Source organism: Peromyscus leucopus, chromosome 1 (genome assembly GCF_004664715.2).
Source record: "Peromyscus leucopus breed LL Stock chromosome 1, UCI_PerLeu_2.1, whole genome shotgun sequence".
NCBI lineage: Eukaryota > Metazoa > Chordata > Mammalia > Rodentia > Cricetidae > Peromyscus > Peromyscus leucopus.
In genome coordinates, this window is record NC_051063.1 from 86,271,331 (window position 1) to 86,291,132 (window position 19,802).

Sequence of the window (19,802 nt, forward strand, 5' to 3'; positions counted from 1 at the left end):
TATTTCTTTGGGCACATGCTGTATGTGGGACACTGTCCTCTTCATGAGCTTAGACAGGCTTTTGTGAATAGGTTCAGGGATTTTTCAGTTTTATCTAGGACATAGGCAGGTGTGGGAGCAGGTCGCCCCTCCAGAATCATACTTCCATACCTTGCATACTATATGTGACAACCTAGCCTAGGGTCTCGTGGAAAATCCGGGGATGATGACTTCAGGCGTGGCTAGATCCAGGGGCTCACATGGTTTCTCTGGTTTCGTTTTTCATTGAATTAGCTTCATTCTTAAGCTCTCTTTCTTTACTCCTGGCTGCTGTGCTTGATGTACATTCTATCATCTTCATAGGAAAAAAAATTCAGGGGTTAGGGATTTAGCTCAGTGTAAGCAAGCACAAGACCCTGGGTTCCGTTCTCAGCTCCCCCACAACCCCCCCCCAAAAAAAAAGAAAAGAAAAAAAGAAAAAGAAAAAAGCCAATGACCCAAAAACAGAAAAATGCACTGGCCCAGCCTTCACCCTGTGCCCATCACTTGTCCTGACCATTTCAGGCAGGGAAAATAGCTGTCCCCCTGGGTTGCCTCTCCACCTGGAGCTAAGGAAGGCTTGCTCTCGTCTGAAGCATGTAAAGAGCTAGAGAGTAAATATTTTAGCCTGCTGGGCCTAGACCCTGAGGCAACTGATCACCCATCACAGCATGCGGCCACTATCACAGACAGAAGAGAAGGGAGGGTCGCGGTTATTAGGAAGCCAGGCAGCGGGTGTGACCCCAGCTCACAGACCCTTGGGGCAGATGCTTCACGTGTTGTAACCAGAGAGGAAGGAATGAACCTGGCCAAGGGAAACAGCACATGGATGCCGACCCCCTGAAGGGTTGGGGTCATGGAGGAGGAGCCTCAAGTTCAGCTTGTGCACGGCTTCGAGTGCCAGGTTCGAGATTTGGATGCTCTTCCTCACACAGCAGATGTCACCTCCTCCCAACCTTGCCAGTTCCAGTCAGGTACAGGCTCCTACCCACCCACCCCCAGACACCCAGAGATTCCCCGTTACAGGTACCTGTGGAACACTGTAACCATGTACCTATGTAACTATGTAGCCTCATCATAGCACTGAGTTTGGAGACAGTTTTGTTTTACATTGAATACTGGCCTTTTGTGCAAAAAAAAAAAAAGATTATTTTTGGAGCAAGAGGTTCATTCTGTGTGCAGACAAAAACAGCGAAGTAGACTGGAATGTTCCTTCCAGGGCCAGCACACTCCAGAACTCTGAGCAGTACCATTCATGTTATGGCATTGTGGGCTGTACCATCTGGAGTTGGACAATCTGCAATGTAGACAGCTATACATGACCTTTCTGCTTCCCAGGATGAGCTGGGCTGCCTCAGACCCTGAGTAGCACCTCATTTGGTTTTGGCATCCGACACAATATAAAGCAGAACAGAAATCTGCAAGGGGGAAAGCGGGTTCAGTCATTCAGAAAGCAGATCTGCGGCTTGCATTTGCTCCAGATTTATTTACCAAGTGGGCAGTTGCATGTTATCAAACAGACAGGAAGTAGAAATGTCAAGTGCTCGGGCTGTGCAATGCCATTCCCACTGTGACATCTGGGGCCTGTCTCCATACAGTGACGTGTGGTGGATGAGCCGGCCTCTGCGTGTTCTGTGTGAGTCTCTGGAGACACGGCACTCATTATCGTGTGTATTAATGTCATACGGACAGGTGAAGATCTTGGTGACTGCACTGTCTATATGGCTCTGTTGGAGCAGTGCCAGAAGGGTCCTTATGGGAGAGTGAATAAAAGCCAAGTTGTTTGTGTCCAACAAGCCTATATGGACTACCTACTTTAGGTATGGCTCTTGTGGATTGCACAAGAGATGCTCAGCTGTGACAGGGAGCATAGCTGGGATCCCCTGGGGTACCACAGTTCATCAAAAGGCAAATCAGCTCCCATCACAAGCTTGCATTTCCCATCAGTAAGGGAGGGAGTCCATAACAGCTGGCTGCAGGACTGCTCAGAGGATGGCCTCAGATAGTGCTTACGGGCACCGTAGGTGCCCCTCGCCACTCCCTGCCCCCTTTGATCAGTGAGTACAGATCCCAGTGTCTGGGAATGACGCGATATCTCAGTGTTGCTGATCCCAGTTCATTCTGGGATGTAAACGACAAGCCCTGAAGATGAGCATGCAGCACTAAAGGGAAAGACAGCTATAAGGTGGGGGCTGGGGAGAGGATATGGGGGAGGTCTCAGGACAGGATTGTGGTCCCTGGAGGAAGGGCCACTGAAGCAGAAGCCTAAGTGGTTAAAAGAACAAAAAACTAGCCAAGGGAAGAGCCTGGAGGAGCATCTTAGGCAGAGGGAACAGGGAGGCCCAGGACATCTGAGGGAACACAGAGGTGGGGTGGCCCCTGTCCTCCCAGACACCTGTGTTTTAGTGGCTCCAGAGGGCGGTGACGTTTAAGCTGACCATTGAAGGTGTGTGGGTCTCCTAGGAGGAGGTGGCTGTCACAGTAAAGCTTGGCAGCTGGGAAGCAGGGCCATAGGCAGGCAGGGGTCCAGGAGCCATGACCCTCCTATCCAGAGGCTGCTGCTCTTCATTCAGGGAGTCTTGCCCCAGTTTGGTCCTGTCCCTGTCCCCATGCTCCTGTCCCGCGCGTTTCATCTGCTGTCCATACACAGCCAGCAGGTATGCAGCCCCCCTTTCCAGCCTGAGCCCCACTTTCCAGCCTGTCTTGTCCTATCTGTTGCCTTTCATCACTCTGTGGTCAAGGCATCTCGCCCATCCGGTGCCCCCGAAGACCCTCTAGAATTCAAAGCTTGCATTTTTTGAGTCTCAAGACATGTTTGCTTCCTTGTAAGCTTAAATGTCAAGTTGAGGAGATGTGACCGGATGGCCCTAATCAGCCATTACGGCTCAGGGTGCACAATGCACAATACTCCCCAATGCGCAGTATCACTAACACTAGATCCCTTCGCAGGCTCCCTGCTCTCCCTTTCCCTGCCCCAGCACTCCTGCCCAGATGGAGTACTGGCGAGACCTGGTTTTGTTCACTTGTTTGAGATAAGGCCTTTCTTGGTAGCCTGACCTCAAACCCAGGACTCTTCTACCTCGGTCTCCTGAGTGCTAGGGTTACAGGCACACACCATACCCAGCTTGGGGGGCAGGGATCTTAAAGCCACCCCTATTGTAATGTCAGCTAAAACATGCCAAGTACCCAACTACGTCACTGCTGTATCATTTGATGCTTGTTAACTCATTCTGAGAGTTTAGCAGCCAAGGAACGTGGGCTTTTGGTTGTTCCCATTTTATAGATGGGGAAATGGAGGGAGAGGGGAAGGGAGTCACCCAGGATCACCTCGCTAGGGTTCCAACTGAAAGTATCTGTCTGTCTATCCATCCGTCTACTTACCTACCTATTATCTATCATTTATCATCTCTCATCTCCCTCACCATCTGTCCCTGAGCCTTGCCCATGCCTCCTCCAGTTTCTTAGCATTTCTTGTCTTCATTAGCATCATGTTGAGTCATTGCTGCTGCTAATTCGTAACCGCTTCTCCACCTCCAACTTCTGTTCTCAAGTCATTGATTCACAGGACCATTTTGTAGTCATCCACCTGCCACTCCACCCTTGAGTGACATTGTGATGGCGTATTTTTAAAGGATGTTAAATCAGAAGATTTAATAAGGAGAGTATTGAAATAGACAGACACATAGCCCCAAGAGCGACTCTCACAAGTTCAGATGCATCTAAACAACCACACAGTTCCTTCTGGACCCAAGATTGACAGGTCTCCTGCTTCAGTCCGCCATAGTGGCGCCCTCATGTGGCAACAGTGTGGGTTTGCATGCCCTCCGCCCAACTCTGAAGCTATTTTCTAAATCAGGGATGATATCTTTGAATTATTTCATAGTTTGTGAAAAAAGCCGAGACTCTACTTCCATCATTCTAAGTGATATAGTGTGCGTCAGTGGCTGCATCATCACCATGCACGCCCCAAGACAGGAGTCCCTGTGTTCACCCACTGAATGTTTGTTCAGGCTCTGGGAAAGGTGCGGGTAGTGGTTGAACTGTGGGAGAATGCAGAGAGCATGTGGAGGCCCACATGGGACTCTGGTGGGGGGTTGTCTCAGCAGCCACTGAAATCCCTTCTCCCCCCCTAGAATGGCCAGCCGGAGCAATGACAAGGACGGTGACTCAGTCCACACAGCCAGTGATGTCCCATTGACCCCAAGGACCAACTCCCCTGATGGAAGACGCTCGTCCTCAGACACATCCAAGTCCACATACAGCCTGACTCGGAGAATCTCCAGTAAGTGCCTGGAGACAGTTGGGGTTGGCGGGGGGGGGGGTGGGCATTCTCTTAGTACCGTGGGAAAAAACCTAGCTGAGCATGGTGGCTTGTGCCAGAAATCCTAGCACTCGGGAGTCTGGAGCAAGAGAATCTAGGACAGCCTGGAGTAGAGTGAGTTCCAGGCCAGCCTGAGCTATAGAGTAAGATCCTGTCTCAAAACAAGAGCAGCGCTTGCACTTAGGGTCATGGAAGCAGGAAAATAAAGGCAAGGGCTTGATGGGGGAGACCAAGGGGCTGTTGCACCTGTAGACCTCAGGTTTCCATCTGTTCGTAGGCTAACGGGGCTTCCACCCAGGCACACTGGCCCCTGGGTCCACTCTCCCAGAGGGGCAGTGCTACGCCTCAGTTGGGGAGGGTACATTTCTCTCTTGCATCTTGAACTTGCAAGTTCAGGGCTCTAGAAGGTCCTCCCAGTCTATCCCTTCATCTGTAAGGTGGACTAATGTCTCATCTAATAATCCAGGGGACTATAAAAAGCAGGTGACTCAGAGCATGATGTCCATTCAGAGCACTACCTGGCACCAAGCTGCTCTGATCATAGTGATGGGATGCTCCCAGATATCACCTCTCACAATAAGTAAGAATAGAATTATCTTTCCATATGCACACATTCTGTACCCTTAGGTTCAACCAATCCCAGTACTTGGAACCCAAGGTAGAAGAATTGTGAATTCAAGGCCAGCCCAAGCTACAAAGTGAATTCCAGGTCATTGGGGGCTACTTAGCAAGACCCTGTCTCAAAGAGCCAAGAAAAAAAGATTGAGTGTGTGTGTCTATACTTAACACAGACTTTCTTTTCATGTCTTTATTTCCTAAACAATATAGTATATTAGCCAAGCTTGGTGGTGCAGGCCTATAATCCTACTCAGGAGACTGAGGCAGGGGAATTATGAGTTCAAGGACGGTCTGTACAACTTGGTGATACCCTATCTCAAAATAAAAAATAAAGAGAGGCTCAGGCCTACGGCTCAGTGGTAGAGCCTTGCCTAGATGCATGAAGCCCTGAGCTGAATCCACCACACACCAGGAAAAGGAAGACTTGCCGTAGGAAGTTTCATTTTGCTGCATTTGTATTGTCCTCAGCATTTTAATCTGTTTGGAGATGGTGCAGAGGTATCCAGCCTTTGGGCACTGGGATTCAATGTTGTCTACAAGTGTATTGAGCTGCATTCACTGGGGTGCGTGTTGCCTGTGAGCTTCAGGTTGGACATGCATGAACATATATGGATGACCGTGCATAGGGTTGTAGATTGTTCTTTTGTATTTATTTATTTTTGAATGTGTGTGTGTGTGTGTGTGTGTGTGTGCGTGTGTGTGTGCGTGTGCGAATGCACACACCATGGTGCATATGTGGAGGTCAGAGGACAACTTTTGGAAGCTGGTTCTCTCTCTCCACCATGTGGGATTGAACTCAGGTCCCCAGGCTGGGTAGCAAGTTCCTTTCCCTATTGAAACATGCACAGAAGAGCCCACTGAAGCAGAGAAGCCCACGTGGGCATCTGGGGATCTATGCTGATGTCGGCGGGTGGCCAGTGGTGATCTTTGTTCTTGGTGGTTGTTTAGGTCTGGATTCCCGGCGCCCCAGCTCCCCGCTCATTGACATCAAACCTATTGAGTTTGGGGTTCTCAGTGCCAAGAAGGAGCCCATCCAACCGACGGTGCTGCGCCGGACCTACACCCCTGATGACTACTTCAGGAAGTTTGAGCCTCGGCTTTACTCCCTTGATCCAAACCTTGATGATGTGGACTCTCTGACTGATGAGGAGATCATGTCCAAGTACCAGCTGGGCATGCTGCACTTCAGCACACAGTATGACCTGCTGCACAACCACCTCACGGTGAGGGTGATCGAGGCTCGGGACCTGCCACCTCCCATCTCCCATGATGGCTCTCGCCAGGACATGGCCCACTCCAACCCCTACGTCAAGATCTGCCTCCTGCCTGACCAGAAGAACTCCAAGCAGACGGGAGTCAAGCGCAAGACCCAGAAGCCTGTGTTTGAGGAACGCTACACCTTCGAGATCCCCTTCCTAGAAGCCCAGAGGAGGACCCTGCTGCTCACTGTGGTGGATTTTGACAAATTCTCCCGCCACTGTGTGATTGGGAAAGTGGCGGTGCCTCTGTGCGAGGTGGACTTGGTGAAGGGTGGCCACTGGTGGAAGGCTCTGATCCCCAGTTCTCAGGTAAGGCTTGAGTTTTGCTGTGTCACCTCCAGGGAATTCTTTTTCTTTTTAAGATTCTTATTTTAATTATTTTACTATTTAATTTTTTCTTTTGAAGCTGGGTGTGGTGATATACATTCCTGCAATCCCAGCACTTGGGAGGTGCAATAAGGATCAGAATGTTCAGGGTCACCCTTGGTTATATAATGAATTTGAGGATAACCTGGGCTACTTGAGATCTCATGTCAAAAAAGCCAAAGGGAAAAAAAACTTACTTTGCATTTAAGTTGTTTTTATTTTGAAATAGTTATACTCACATGAAGTTTCAAAAGCAGCATAGAGTTCCAATTATTCTCTTTTTCATTGTCCCTAGGACAGTGTCTTATAGCATAGAGAATATAGTATATTCCACAAAATACCATGAACTAGAGTAGGCCAAGTTCAGATTCCAGTGGTTTATGTACATATCCCCCTACCATGTGTGTGCATGTGTGAGTGTGTGTGTGTGTGTTCATAGGCATGCATGTGTATGTATGCATGTACATGCATGTGTAAGTGTGTGTGTGTGTATGTGGACATGCATATGCATGCGTGATTATGTGTATGTGGATGCATGGGCATGCATGGGTGAGTGTGTATGTGTGCATATATATTCATGTGTGAGTGTGTGTGTCTGTTTGTATGTATATATATGCATGGGCATACATGGGTGTGTGGGTGTGGGTGTGTATGTGGGTGTGTGTGTGCATATGTAGTTCTATGAAATCTTTTCACTCTTTGATATATGTATGGAGATGTATGTGTGGAGTATGTAAGGTATATGAATGTGCATTTGTGTGTGGAGGCCAGGGGAGGGTGTCATGTGTCCTGCTCAATCACTCTGCGCCTTATTTCTTTTAGTCAAGGGATCTCACCAAACCTAGAATAGACTGGTAGCCAGCAAGTCCAGTGATCCTCCTGTCTCTGTCCCCATAGCACAGGGGTTGTATACATATCCATGTACGCATATCCATGTATGCATATGCATGTACACATATCCATGCCTGGGCTCTTTAGTGGGTTCTGGGATCCAAGCTCAGATCCCCATGCTTATGAAGCATGGACTCTGATGAGACATCTCCAGTTCCAGTTCTGTAAAATCTTACCATGTATACAGATTGATGGCACCACCACCCTGGAGCATTGCCCCCAATGCTGAACAGTTTAATCAGGAGAGTGGTTGTCCAGGGTATAAAGATATCAATCATTTTGACGTTCAGAAAGTGACTTGGAAGAAAAAACAAAGGTGGGGGCTATGGAACTGATGACACACGGATGTCTCTCAGGCAAACTGTGAGGTGATCGGCTTCCCTCCCTGGGGCCGGCCTGAAGGGGGGTGTGATTAGCTGCTGGGGAAGCCATCCTAAGGCCACAGGCTGAGCTGTGACTCCAAGGGGCTGTTAAGTACTGAGTGCACCCTCTGTGGACAGAGAGAGCTGGGCAGGCCAGGGAAGGGGAAGGTACAGCCGGGAAGAGGAATACCTCGCACACTGCGCAGGTGAGGATGGCCCAGCCCAAGCAGGTACCGACAGGGGACAGGGCCGTTGTAAACGAACATACACATCTCAAAGCTGTGCAGCCTCGATCAAGAATCCAATGACCCAGGCTGCCTTCGGGGAGGTGGGTTGGTTGGTTTGTGGTGAGTTATGTGCTAGGGATTGAACCCAGAGCGTTGTGCACGTTGAGTGTACTCTGTCCTGTTGAGCTATGCCACATCCCATCAGTATCCAGGTTTCCAGCACGAGGACAGGACTGTCCTGTCAGCTGTGTGTCTGTCTTCCTAGATGAAGGTCTACCCCCTTCTTCGTATGAATTCCCCATGAAGAAGGCCCTGAGGCAAGGCTGGTCATATATCCTGGAAATGTCACCAACTGGGAACACCAGGAGGGATTTGGAAAGTCAGGAAGGGTATGCGATGGACAGGTCAACACAACAGGACATTGTCTGGTTTTTAAACCTGCCAGAGACCTGGGAGTTTGTGCAAGGCACACACAGGAGCCCAGTGCTGTTCATCCACAGAACTGTTGAGTGAAGGCTACTGGGAACTGGGAGCTTAATTCCCTGGCACTTTTGGCCTCTGGTCTTAGAAGGTAAGAGGTCTCTGATACCCACAGTGGGAGGTAGCATCTGGACACAGGCCTTCATACTAAAACAGAGAGGACAAGGAGAGAGCAGGAAGACATGGAGACTGTTGTGACCTTGGATTCACACCTCAGACACTTCCTCTGGGCAGGCCTGCCCCCTGGCATCGCCATCATGTTGGGTACCTCCTGTGCCTTCTGCAATGGCTGATGACACTCGGTGTTCAAAGAATCACACTCTCTCAGCCATTCAGAAGTTTCAGTTGGGGGACTGGGGAACGTTCCATCTTGCCAAACTCAAACTCCATTCTTTTTTTTTTTTTCCCCAACTCCATTTTTTGTCCAAGTCCCTGGAGATGCAGAGAATCTCCATGACACCCACACACCTCACCTGCAGGTCTTGTTCACTGTTTCCATTCATGGTCCTCCTGGTCCGGTGGGTGCTGTAGCTCGCTTCCCTCCCACCTCCTTTTACTTCCCCCTCCCTCCTCACCTCCCTCCCTCCGTTCCTTCCCTCCACCTCCTTACCGCCTTTCTCCCGTGAAGTGAGCAGCCAAGGCCACCCTGCTGGGGTTTGAACCCAGATGCTGAAGGCTTTACTCCTCGCCATTCTTCCTCAGCCTGCCCTTCTCACAGTCCCCCTGCTTCAGCCTTCCGAGTGCTAGGACTACAGGCGTGCATCGTCATGCCGGGCTAGAATGGTCTTTAATTTGGGGGGTGGCTTGGGAGGTAGCTGGGCTAGTGACATGCTTGTTGTGCAAGTGTCAGGACCCACGTTTAGTGTCCATTTAAAAACCCGAGTTCAAGGCAAGTGTCTGCAATCCCAGTGCTTGGGGGACAGGGACAGAAGGATCCTTGGAGCTCACCGGACAGCCAGTCTAGCTGGATTGGTGAGTTCTGGGTTCAGTGAGACCTGGCCTCAAAAAATAAGGTGGAGAGTTATTAAGGAAAATGCTGGATATTGACATTTTACCCCTACATTTGCACACAATGCACACACGCACACACAGAGGAACACACACACACACACATACACACACACACACACACACACACACACACACACACACACACACACACACACACGACTGTTTGAGGCTCACGGGAAAATCAATAGGGAGATTTATAGGTTTCCCATCACCCCCCTTCACCCCTACCCACGCACAGTCTCCCCATTCCCGGCATCACTCACCGCAGCAGTATGTTTGGTACCAGAGACAAACCCACGTTAACACATCATTATTGCAGTTTGGGGTACACTGTTAACTCGTACATCCTATAGCTCTGGGCAAATGTCTGGTGACATATGTCCACCGTGATAGCAGCAGATAGAGTGGTGTCACCAGGGCTTGTTTTCAAGGCAAAAATAATTTGAGATGCTCAGCGTTCTGTGCTGATTGGACCCAGTACCTGGAAACTGCCTGGAGTTATGGACGCCCCCAGCCTGCCTTCTGGACTGCTAAAAACAGCCTGGTAAACAGAGACTCCTAACTGCCTTCTGTATTTTGAGATTCCTCACCAACTGCTACTGTCACCATCCAGCCCTCAACCAGGCAAATGGCAATGTTTTAAACTTGCCCTGAGCTGCTGTCAGCCTTGACCTTTAGAAAGCTGGCCTCTGTGTGTGTGCTAAAACTGCTTGCGGCTCGGTTTCTAATAGGCAGCCACATAATGCTTCTGGGGACCAGATCAGAATCCGGCCGAGCAACAGGAACTAGAAGTTTCCGTGTGCGTGGGCCTTCTTGTGCCCCTCCTCCCTCGGTAAAAATCAATTCCACACTTGAGAGCTTATTAGAATTTTTAACTACATTCTTTATTTACTTAGTGTGTATATACTATGGAGTGCTTGTGGAGTTTCAGAGGATGACTTGTGGGGACTGTGTGGGACCCAGGATCAAACCGAAGTCGTCAGGCTCTGTAGCAAGCACCTTTACCTACTGTCCCAGTTCACTTTCTTTTGCTGTGACAAACGCCATGACCAAAACCTACTTGGGCCGGAAAGGGTTTATTTGACTTACATGTGGGTCACAGACCATTGAGAGAGGCCAAGGCAGGAAGCTGGAGTCAGGTACTGAAGCAGGAGCCATGGAGGAGTGCTGCTTACTATGGACTGCTCAGCCTGCTTTCTTATACAACTTAGGACCACCCGCCCAGGAGTAGCACCATCCACAGTGGGCTGGGCCCTCCTCTCCCAATTAACAATCAAGAAGATGCCCCACAGACTTGCCTTCAGACAATCTGGTGAAGACATTTTCTCAACTGAGTTCCTCAATGAGTTACTCTTGACACAGCTCTAACTTGTGTCAAGTTGATAAAAACCCAAGCAGGACACCTGCTGAGCCATCTCACTGGCCCCAACACGAGCTTGTGTTCCCTAGTTATAGCATGAACTAAAGGAGGATCCAGAACGATGCGGGGGAACCTCCCTGTTGCATAAATGAGAAGACTGTGACAGGAAGGTTGAGTGACTGTCTAAGGTCACCCAGATTTTCACGGTGAACTGGGACTAGAGCTAGGTTGCCTGACTTCCAAGCAGGTTTTGCTACTGTGCCAACCATCTTTACTCCCTCAGATCATATGGTCCAGTGGTGGGTAAGAGTATGGGCCCTGCACTCACACAGGCCTGGGTTCAAGTTCAAGCTCTGCCACCTACTAGAGGTATGTGCTCAGGAAGGTCATACTTCGTCACTCAGCCTCAGTTTCCTGTCTGTCTCAGGAGGCTTGCAGTGTGAAGATCCGACTTCCCAGAACCTTGATTTCAGTCTCCCAGGAGCATTCCCTGTGAGCTGACTGACTCACAATGCTGACACCAAATGTGTATGTTTGCCCCCAGAACAACCATGCCTCCGTTTCTCTGGACACCAACTGTCTTACATTTTGCTTCAGTTTGGACTCTACCCTTCCTCAGATAGCGCGTGCCGGTCCTATGTCCCAGTTTACCACTTTGGCTGACCAGACTATTAAATCAAAAGTCCCCTGGACCCTATGCTCCAGTTTCATCATTTGTAGAAGGGCTCACAGAACCCAGCAAAGCCCTTTACTTCTTATTTTAGCTCACATTTTTACAGGGTTCAGTCCACGGTGGTTTGGCCTCTTGTCCTAGGACAGAGAGCATCCTGACAGTGGGAGTTAGTTCATCATGAAGACTCTGACCTAGGAACCGCCAGCAGCAGGGATGTACAGTGAAAGGCACACGAGGGAGGCACGTGTGAAGTCTCCACCCCTCTTCAGGCACACCACTCTTCCAACCCCCTGCTGGAACCACCAGTGTTTCCAAACCCTGATGCTTGGGAGGTTGGGTGGCGGTGGCGATCCCATGGTGGCGGTCACCATCCTCGTCGCAGGGCCCATTGAGAGCTGGATGAGATCACACCTGCGCCATGTCCAGTGCACACCATCTGCTGTGACTGTGGCTCATTTGTATACTGAATGGGCAGGTTTCTCGTGTGTCAGTGCCATGTAGGTCTTGGGGGTGGAGGTGGGAGTCGAGGCTCCAGATCTAGACTGAAAGCGACAGAACTCAGAGTCCTAAACTGTTCCCCACACGAGGACTTCCCTAGCGTGGCCTTCTGAGAGGCCTGTTCACGACCCCATGCCCAGGGCGGCACCAGAGCCTGGTTCCATGCGTTCTCTAAAGTGGCCACCAGCCTTCTCCCTGGTGGGCAGAGAGCATGTGAATACCACCTTGATGTGGGTTATCTGAAATATCCCGTTTGCCTGGCACGTGATTTGCCCTTCTGATGGAGCAGGAGATTAAAGGCAGCAGAAATCGGAGACAGAAGGGCCTCAGAGACTAAGCTATGATCTCGACTTTATCCTGAGGGAGATGGAAGCTGTTAAAAGATGACATGCTGGGAGATCCTGGGCTAGGTTTACATTTTCAGTTGCTCCTAGGGCAGAACATGAGATAGATGGAGAGCAAACCTTGCACTGGGGTACCCTTGGTTTCCCAGGCTAGACCATCCTGTCCATTAAGGCTATTGAACAATGTCCTTGGCCTCTCTCTGTGGGAAGCCAGTCTCTGGCCCTTCCTTGGTTATCAAAACCGAACAAACAAAACAAAACAAAAAACACTGCCTCCAGACTTCGTGAAACATCACTTGGGACACAGTCATACAGCTGATATCCATTGATTTTGAGATCTATGATAACAGGGGCAAGGTAACTGTATTAGTCACCTTTCTCAATGTTTTGACAAAAAGTATTTTGGCTTTTTGTTGTCATTGTGGATTGCTGTTGATGATGTTTTCTGACAGAAGCAACTTAAAGGAGGAGGGACTTATTTTAGTTTAGAGGCCCTGGGCCATGTTTGTTTGGTCCAGTTCATTGCAGCAGAGCATCATGGTGGCAGGAGTGGGAGGCGGGGGCTCCAGCCTGTGTATGTTCACTGTGGCAGAGAAACGTGGTGGGAGGAGTATGTGTTGGAGGCTGGTCTTCACTTCTTGGTGGGCAGACTAGAGAGAGACAGGGAGGAAAGCCTGTTACAACACATACTCTCCAAGGACACACAGAGAGACCCACCTTCTCCACTAAGACTCCCCCTCTTAAATGTCTACAACCTCCCAAAACAACACCACTAGCTGGAGACCATGTGTGCAACATGTGACCCTCAGGGTCAGTTCCTACTCAGGCCTGAGCAGTGCCCCTCAGTGAGTGGAGCAAGGGGTCTGGTGACTTAGATGTACTGAGGTTGGTGTGAGGGCTCCTACTCACTGTCAGTTTGGGAGTTAGGAATGACCTAAAAGGAGGGGTCTCTAGAATGTCATAAAGTTTGCCTGAGAGAGAAGTTTGCTGAGCTGGGTGCTAGGCAGGGAACTAGAGGACATGGGTGAGGAGACAATGGCTATGATGATGATGATGATGATGATGATGATGATGATGATGATGAATTTGATGTAGGATGCAGGATGTTGAAGTTGATAGGGGAGCACCTCTGTGACTTGTAGTGAACTAAAGTTCAGATCCCTAAGTGGCCTTGTCTGATCCAGTGACTTGAAACAATACTACGTTGGGCCTGAGATGGCACCTCATGCTGGGGGCACATGGAGGGGAAAACTGCTCACTAAATGGCTGGGGAACAAAAGGAGAGAGACCAGTGTGCCCCACATTCTCCTTCAAGGACAAACCCTGAGGCATCCAAAGGCCTCCAAATAGGCCATATCTCTGAAAGCTGAAGGCTCCACCTCCGAATAAACAACAAATTGTGGACCAAGCCTTTGACACATGGACCTTCAGAGGATTTTCTCATGCAAAGTATGGCAACTCTTCAGCTCCCATCTCTCCTCTTTCTCATATCAGCATCATTTGTGCAGGGGAGGCTTGGGAAGGTGAGTTCCCATAGCATTTTTTACTCTCTATAACACGAGCTGCCACGCTAGTTAAGTCATTGCATAATTAACGCATTGGTTATGTGAATTATTTATATACTAAAAAGACCTTCACTGTCTTAGATACTCTCTACTGGGATGAAGAGTGACCAAGGCAGTTCATAAAAGAAAGCATTTAACTGAGGGCTTGCTACAGTTTCAGAGGGTGAGTCCATGATCATCATGGTGTGGCCGAATGGCAGCAAGCAGGCAGGCATGGCGCCAGAGCAGTAGTTGGGAATTTGCATGTGATCCACAACCACTAGGCAGAGAGAGCTACCTGGAAAGGTGTAGACTATTGAAACCTCAAAGCCCACACACCTCCTCCAAATAAAGCCACATCTCCTAATCCTGTCTAAACAATTTCACCAACTGGGGGCCAAACATTCAAGCATATGAGCATATGGGAGCCATTCTTATTCAAACCACTACCAGCACCTATTATACATTTCTGTAGGCCTGACAGATGGTCATTTCTCTGAATAGCTGTACAATGCAGAACAGAATAAGGCTTTCTGTGGAAATGGAAGAAGGAAATGGTATAAAAGGTTAAGGCCAATGCTCCCGATCCAGCTTCTCCCTTTGTGTCTTCCAGTCAATTCCCTAGAAGGTCCCCAAGGCCATCCTGGCTTGTGCTGCTTCTGCTTGGGGGGGGGGTGCATCTCTAATCATAAGGTTGCTTGTCTTGATTGTCAGTACTGATTGTCAGTTTGATTGAACTGAAGAAGCCTAGAGATTAGTAAGGCACACCTACCTCTGGGTGTGTCTGCCCAGAAACGATTAGACCCTGAAAGTTCTGACCTAAGGTTCAATCCATTCATGGAGTCTCAATTTCAGTAGACTGTTGTGAAGTGGTGAATCTGTGGAATGTGGAGCCTGGTTGGAAGAGATATATTACTGGGACATGTCCTCAAGGCCCCTATCTTCCCCTTCCCTGTACTATTCCGTTCAGCTTCCTTTCTGCCACAATGTGAGCAGAAACCTCTGAAAACGTGAGCTGAAATAAATCCTCCTTTGTTTCAGTTGGGTATACCCAGTGTTTGGTACAACAATGTGCAGTCTAATGGAACTGCGCCTATCAGTTCTTCACTGGGTAGGTGGAGAACAGGCAGCATGCCTAACCTGGTTTCAGGTTGGGGCTGAGTGCTTGCAATAAGATACTCACTGGCTGCATGGTTGATACAGAATGAATCTTACTCTTTTGTGATGGAGTGGGTCTGAAGTGGGTTGGCTGTGTCTGGACAGTCATTCAGTCTAAGACAGAAACTCTCAGACACCAGAATACTGACCTGCTCTCCAAGCTTCTTTGGAAGACTGGATGTCACACACAAAGCTATAAGTAAACATTTCACTGGGCAACATTTACTGTGGGTCTGCTGTATGCCAGAAGCGCTGGGAAGTTGGAGGCACTGCTCTGAATGAGCTCCAAGCCCTGAGGAACAGACATAAAACATAGAAGGCTGGGGCATGGCTCAGTTGGTAAAGTGTGTGCCTAGCATGGGTGAAGCCTTGGGTTCTGTCCCCAGCACTGCATAAACTGGGCATGATGGAGCATGTCTGTACTTCTAGTACTCATGAGGAAGAGGCAAAAAGAAAGATAAGTTCCAGGTCATCCTTAGCTACACGTTGAGTTTAAGGCCATCCTGGGCTACATGAAACATTATCTAAAAGGAGAGAGAGAGAGAGAGAGAGAGAGAGAGAGAGAGAGAGAGGGAGGAGGAGGGAGGAGAGGAGGAGGAGGGAGGGAGGAGGAGAGAGAGAGAGAGAGAGAGAGAGAGAGAGAGAGGGAGAAAGGAAGGAAGGAAGGAAGGAAGGAAGGAAGGAAGGAAGGAAGGAAGGAAGGAAGAAGGAAGGAAGGAAAAAAGAAAGAAGAGGAAGAGAAAAAAAAGAAAAAACCTTGCTTGTATCATACACCAAAAGAAGCCCACATAGTCAAGAACTTACATTTGGAAGTCTGTCTTAGAAGGAAATAAAGCATCCTTACAGCTTAGTCATAGCTAACCATCTTTTTAAATGGTCAAAAATAACTTACAAATCATAAAGGGAGAAGATGAGTATGTTTACATGTCAAATTAGTGGGCTTTTGTCGACCTGAAGCTCTGATAACGGACACTGAAGGCAGCCGGGGAACGTGTTTGTGCAAATGTGTTGGTTTGCCAGTTCTGACACAACTAAGAACCACACCCTGGTGGCTCAAACAAGACAGACTAGCTGTTCCCACGATTCCGGACGTTGTTGTTGAGCCATGTGACCAGGAAAGCACTAAGAAAGGGTCTGCTCCAAGCTTCTCTTAACCTACCAGGGTTTCCTGTCCATCCTTTGTGTCCTTTGTCTTCCAGGTATCTACAATCATCTGTGTATGTTGTCTCTGTATTCAAATCAGTTTCCCCTTTATAGAGACATCAGTCATATTAGATCAGGGTCCTCCCTCTCCAGGGTAGCTTCATCTTGGCCAACTACCTGTTATGATCATTTAAAAATAAGGTATTTCTAACTGGCTTTAGGGTTGAAATTGAATATGGCAAATATATTTGGGGGGAACAACCCCAGGAACATGTAACTGTCAAATGATTAGTATCTGCAATATTGAAGGTCTTTTTGTATGTTAGTAAGAAAAGAATAATGCTCAACAGAAAAATGAGCAAAAAGAAATGGACAGGATTGTCACAGACAGCAGTGTATGAAAAGCTGATAACCCTGAAAAAATACCTGCTCTCTTCAGCAGTCAGGAAAACACAAATTCAACTCCTTGATCAGCTACTCATCTGTTGTGGTTTGAGTATGAAATGTCCCCAGTATGCTCATGCATCTGAAGACTTGGTCCTCAGTTAGTGGTGCTGGAAAGTTGTGGAACCTGTAGTAGGAGACACCTTGCTGGAAGAAATACACCACCGGAAGTGGGCCATCACTTCCTTCTTTCCTCCAGCCAGTCCTGCCTCCCCAGATGTCCTCCCTCCCATGCGCCTACTCTCAAATCGATAGTCTCTTTTTCTTTGCTTACATTTGTTACATGCATGTAAATAGATATATGTGCATGCATGTACCATTCACGGTGTGTGTACACACAACCTACTGAGTCCATTTTTGTTGATGGTGTGTATATGATTTCCAGGCTGACCACTCTGCAGTGGACAACCATTAAGGGGCCTCATCGCTGGGAGAGGCTAATTCGCCTTCTCTCAGCATCAATAGTTCTTTGTCTAGAGATTTTCCCCCTCCCACATTAGCATGTCCATTGACAATGTCATCGTTCAGGCCTTGTTTCTGCAGCCATTCTAGGAGAGACTGCTCACAGCAGACTTCCTGATACTATGTCTCTTATAATCTTCTCACCTCATCTTCCCCAGTGTTTCCTGAGCCATAGGTGCGGGAGCTGTGGTGTTGATGTAACCGCTGGGGCTGGGATCCCATGATAGGTTCATCTCCGCATTGTGTCCAGTTGTGATTTTCTATGATGGCCTCCATCTGCTGTACAATGAGACTTCTCTGGTGAGGAACAGGTCTGCTGAATGCCCACAGACCTATGCCTACACTTTCTGCCTAGCGTCTACACTATAGGCAGACTATACCTACACTTCCTGTAGGCGTGTCAAAGACTTAGAATGTAGTAAGGAATTATGGTGGTCTAGCAAAATCTCAATAGCAAACTCTTTTCTAAGGTCCATTTCCTCCTAGCCCCAGGAAGCCAGCTAGGTTTTCATGCCTGGGATGATTTCCCTCCTGTGGAGAGGACCTTAAGTCACTCAGACAGCTGTTGGTGGCCACCGACATGTGAGTGCCACTTACTTGCACCTTTATTCATATCTTGCCACACTGGTACTTGCTGTGGTTCACAGATGTTGCAGCTGGTAGGATTGTTTAATTGCCTCCCTCCCTTGGCCGCTTGGGTAGCATTTTCTGGAACCCTAGAAGTTAGGTTGGAGGAAACAGGTCAGATCAAGCTCCAGTCATCCGAGTCCTATATCTAAGTGTGTGGTGTCCTCAGCAGGAGGGGCTTACCTTCAACCCTGAGAGGCAACCAGGGGCTACATCAAAAACCTGTATTATCTGGGGAGTCACTTGGATCACCCCGAACATCCTTTTGAAAGGGTGTACCTTGCTTGGGTCTGATCCTAAGGATTTTGTTAGACTATGGTTCTTGTGGGGAGCATTGTCAGCTCAAATGTCTTAACCTACACACACACACACACACACACACACACACACACACACATATTTAACACATATATTTTAAATTTATTTACATGTGATATATGAGATATTATATATATATATATATATATATATATCCCTTAACATATGTATTTGTACACACACACTAACACGCACTCTGTGTAATTTTAGGTAAATATAAAATAATGTGATTCCGTGAGTCTTTATCAAACAACCCCAGTGTGATTCACCCACCCTTCTCCTTCTGCACTGAACTCCCTCCCACTTCCTCAGTTGGAGGACCGCGCCCCCCCCCCCCCCGTTATTCCATTTCTCAGGTGTTTGCAATGTCACCATCAGCTTCATGCCCCTGCTGCTGTGTCTTCCCTGCTGATAGACCGTGTCCCCTTGGAATTGTGAGCTGGAATAAACCCTTTCCCCCTGACGTGGCTTTGGCCAAGAACTTTATCACACCAATGTATAAAGTAACTAAGACGTCATTGGACAAGAATGATGGAAAGCTTGACAGTGGCAGATAGATCCAGCCCATCATATCGTCACCCACATTGTGGGCATGGAGAAGATGTTGGACTTAGACAGAAAGTCAGAAGCCAGTGGTTCTGAACAGAGGAAAGGCAGTATTCCTCTCCTGTGCATGGGTTTGCTTTCGATGGTTTCACTTACCAGGGTTAAACGTGGTCCAAATATATAAATGGAAAATTCCAGAAATAATACGTTTTAAATAACTCATTATAGTGTATTATTCTAATTCTTCTAATATTATTAGTGTTGGTTTCTTACTGTGCCTAATTTGTATGTTTGCCTTTACTGCCCATAAAAACACATAGAGAAATTATGGTGGGTATTGGCTTCACTATTACCTGTGCTTTCAGGCACACATAAAGTGATAAAGGGGTACCAATACACATTGACACCTGACTAGATAGTTCTGTCCACTAATTTTCTTGTCACTATGACCAAAGACAAAACTTAGGGAGAAGGGTTTTTTTTTTGGCTCACAGTTCAGATGTGCAGACTATCATGGCAGGGACAGTGGGGTGGCTGGAGCATCTTGGTCCCTGGCGGCAAATGCTTGGGGCCGGTCACATCACTCCTTACCCTGCACCAGAAGCAGATAGAACCTTCAAGGCCTGCCCCAGGGAACTGCTTCCACCAGCTAGTCACCATGTCTCAAGGGTTCCATAGTCTTTCCAAACAGCACTGACAGCTGAGACCAGTACTCAGACACACAAGCCTGGAGGGGATGTTTCGGATCCAAGTCCTGACAATAGTCAACTGGAGAAACGCAGCAGCAGTCGTATGTCGGAAGTCACCGTGATTTGCATCCATTTGTTAAAGCATTAACACCCTCCCACAGTCTCTCCTGGAGACATAGACTCACATCTTGTACGCTGGTGGCCGTAAAGTGAGCTTGCCCCTTTGGCAATCAATCCTTCAATTCATATTGACTGCTAAAGAATGTCTTCCTGGTTCTTGAGCCGACTATCCTACCTCAGGGTTTTATTGAGAAGGATGTAATCTTTAAAAAAAAAAAAAAAATCCTGAGTATTCCATTTAGGTCATTACAAGTAACTGGGTGGGGCTGGGTGCCTGGGAAGATTTCTCAGCTGCACAAGCATGACTAGATCCCCAGGACTCA

At 48.3% G+C, this 19,802-nt stretch overlaps 1 protein-coding gene across 1 annotated transcript in view; it reads left to right on the forward strand.

Moving 5' to 3' along the window:
- Syt17 (synaptotagmin 17) overlaps nucleotides 1-19,802 on the forward strand; it is a 72,056-nt gene that overhangs the window by 8,804 nt on the left and 43,450 nt on the right. The window contains 2 exon segments of the mRNA XM_028867785.2: nucleotides 4,152-4,300; nucleotides 5,906-6,525. Of these exon segments, the coding sequence (XP_028723618.1) occupies nucleotides 4,152-4,300; nucleotides 5,906-6,525 (769 nt within the window).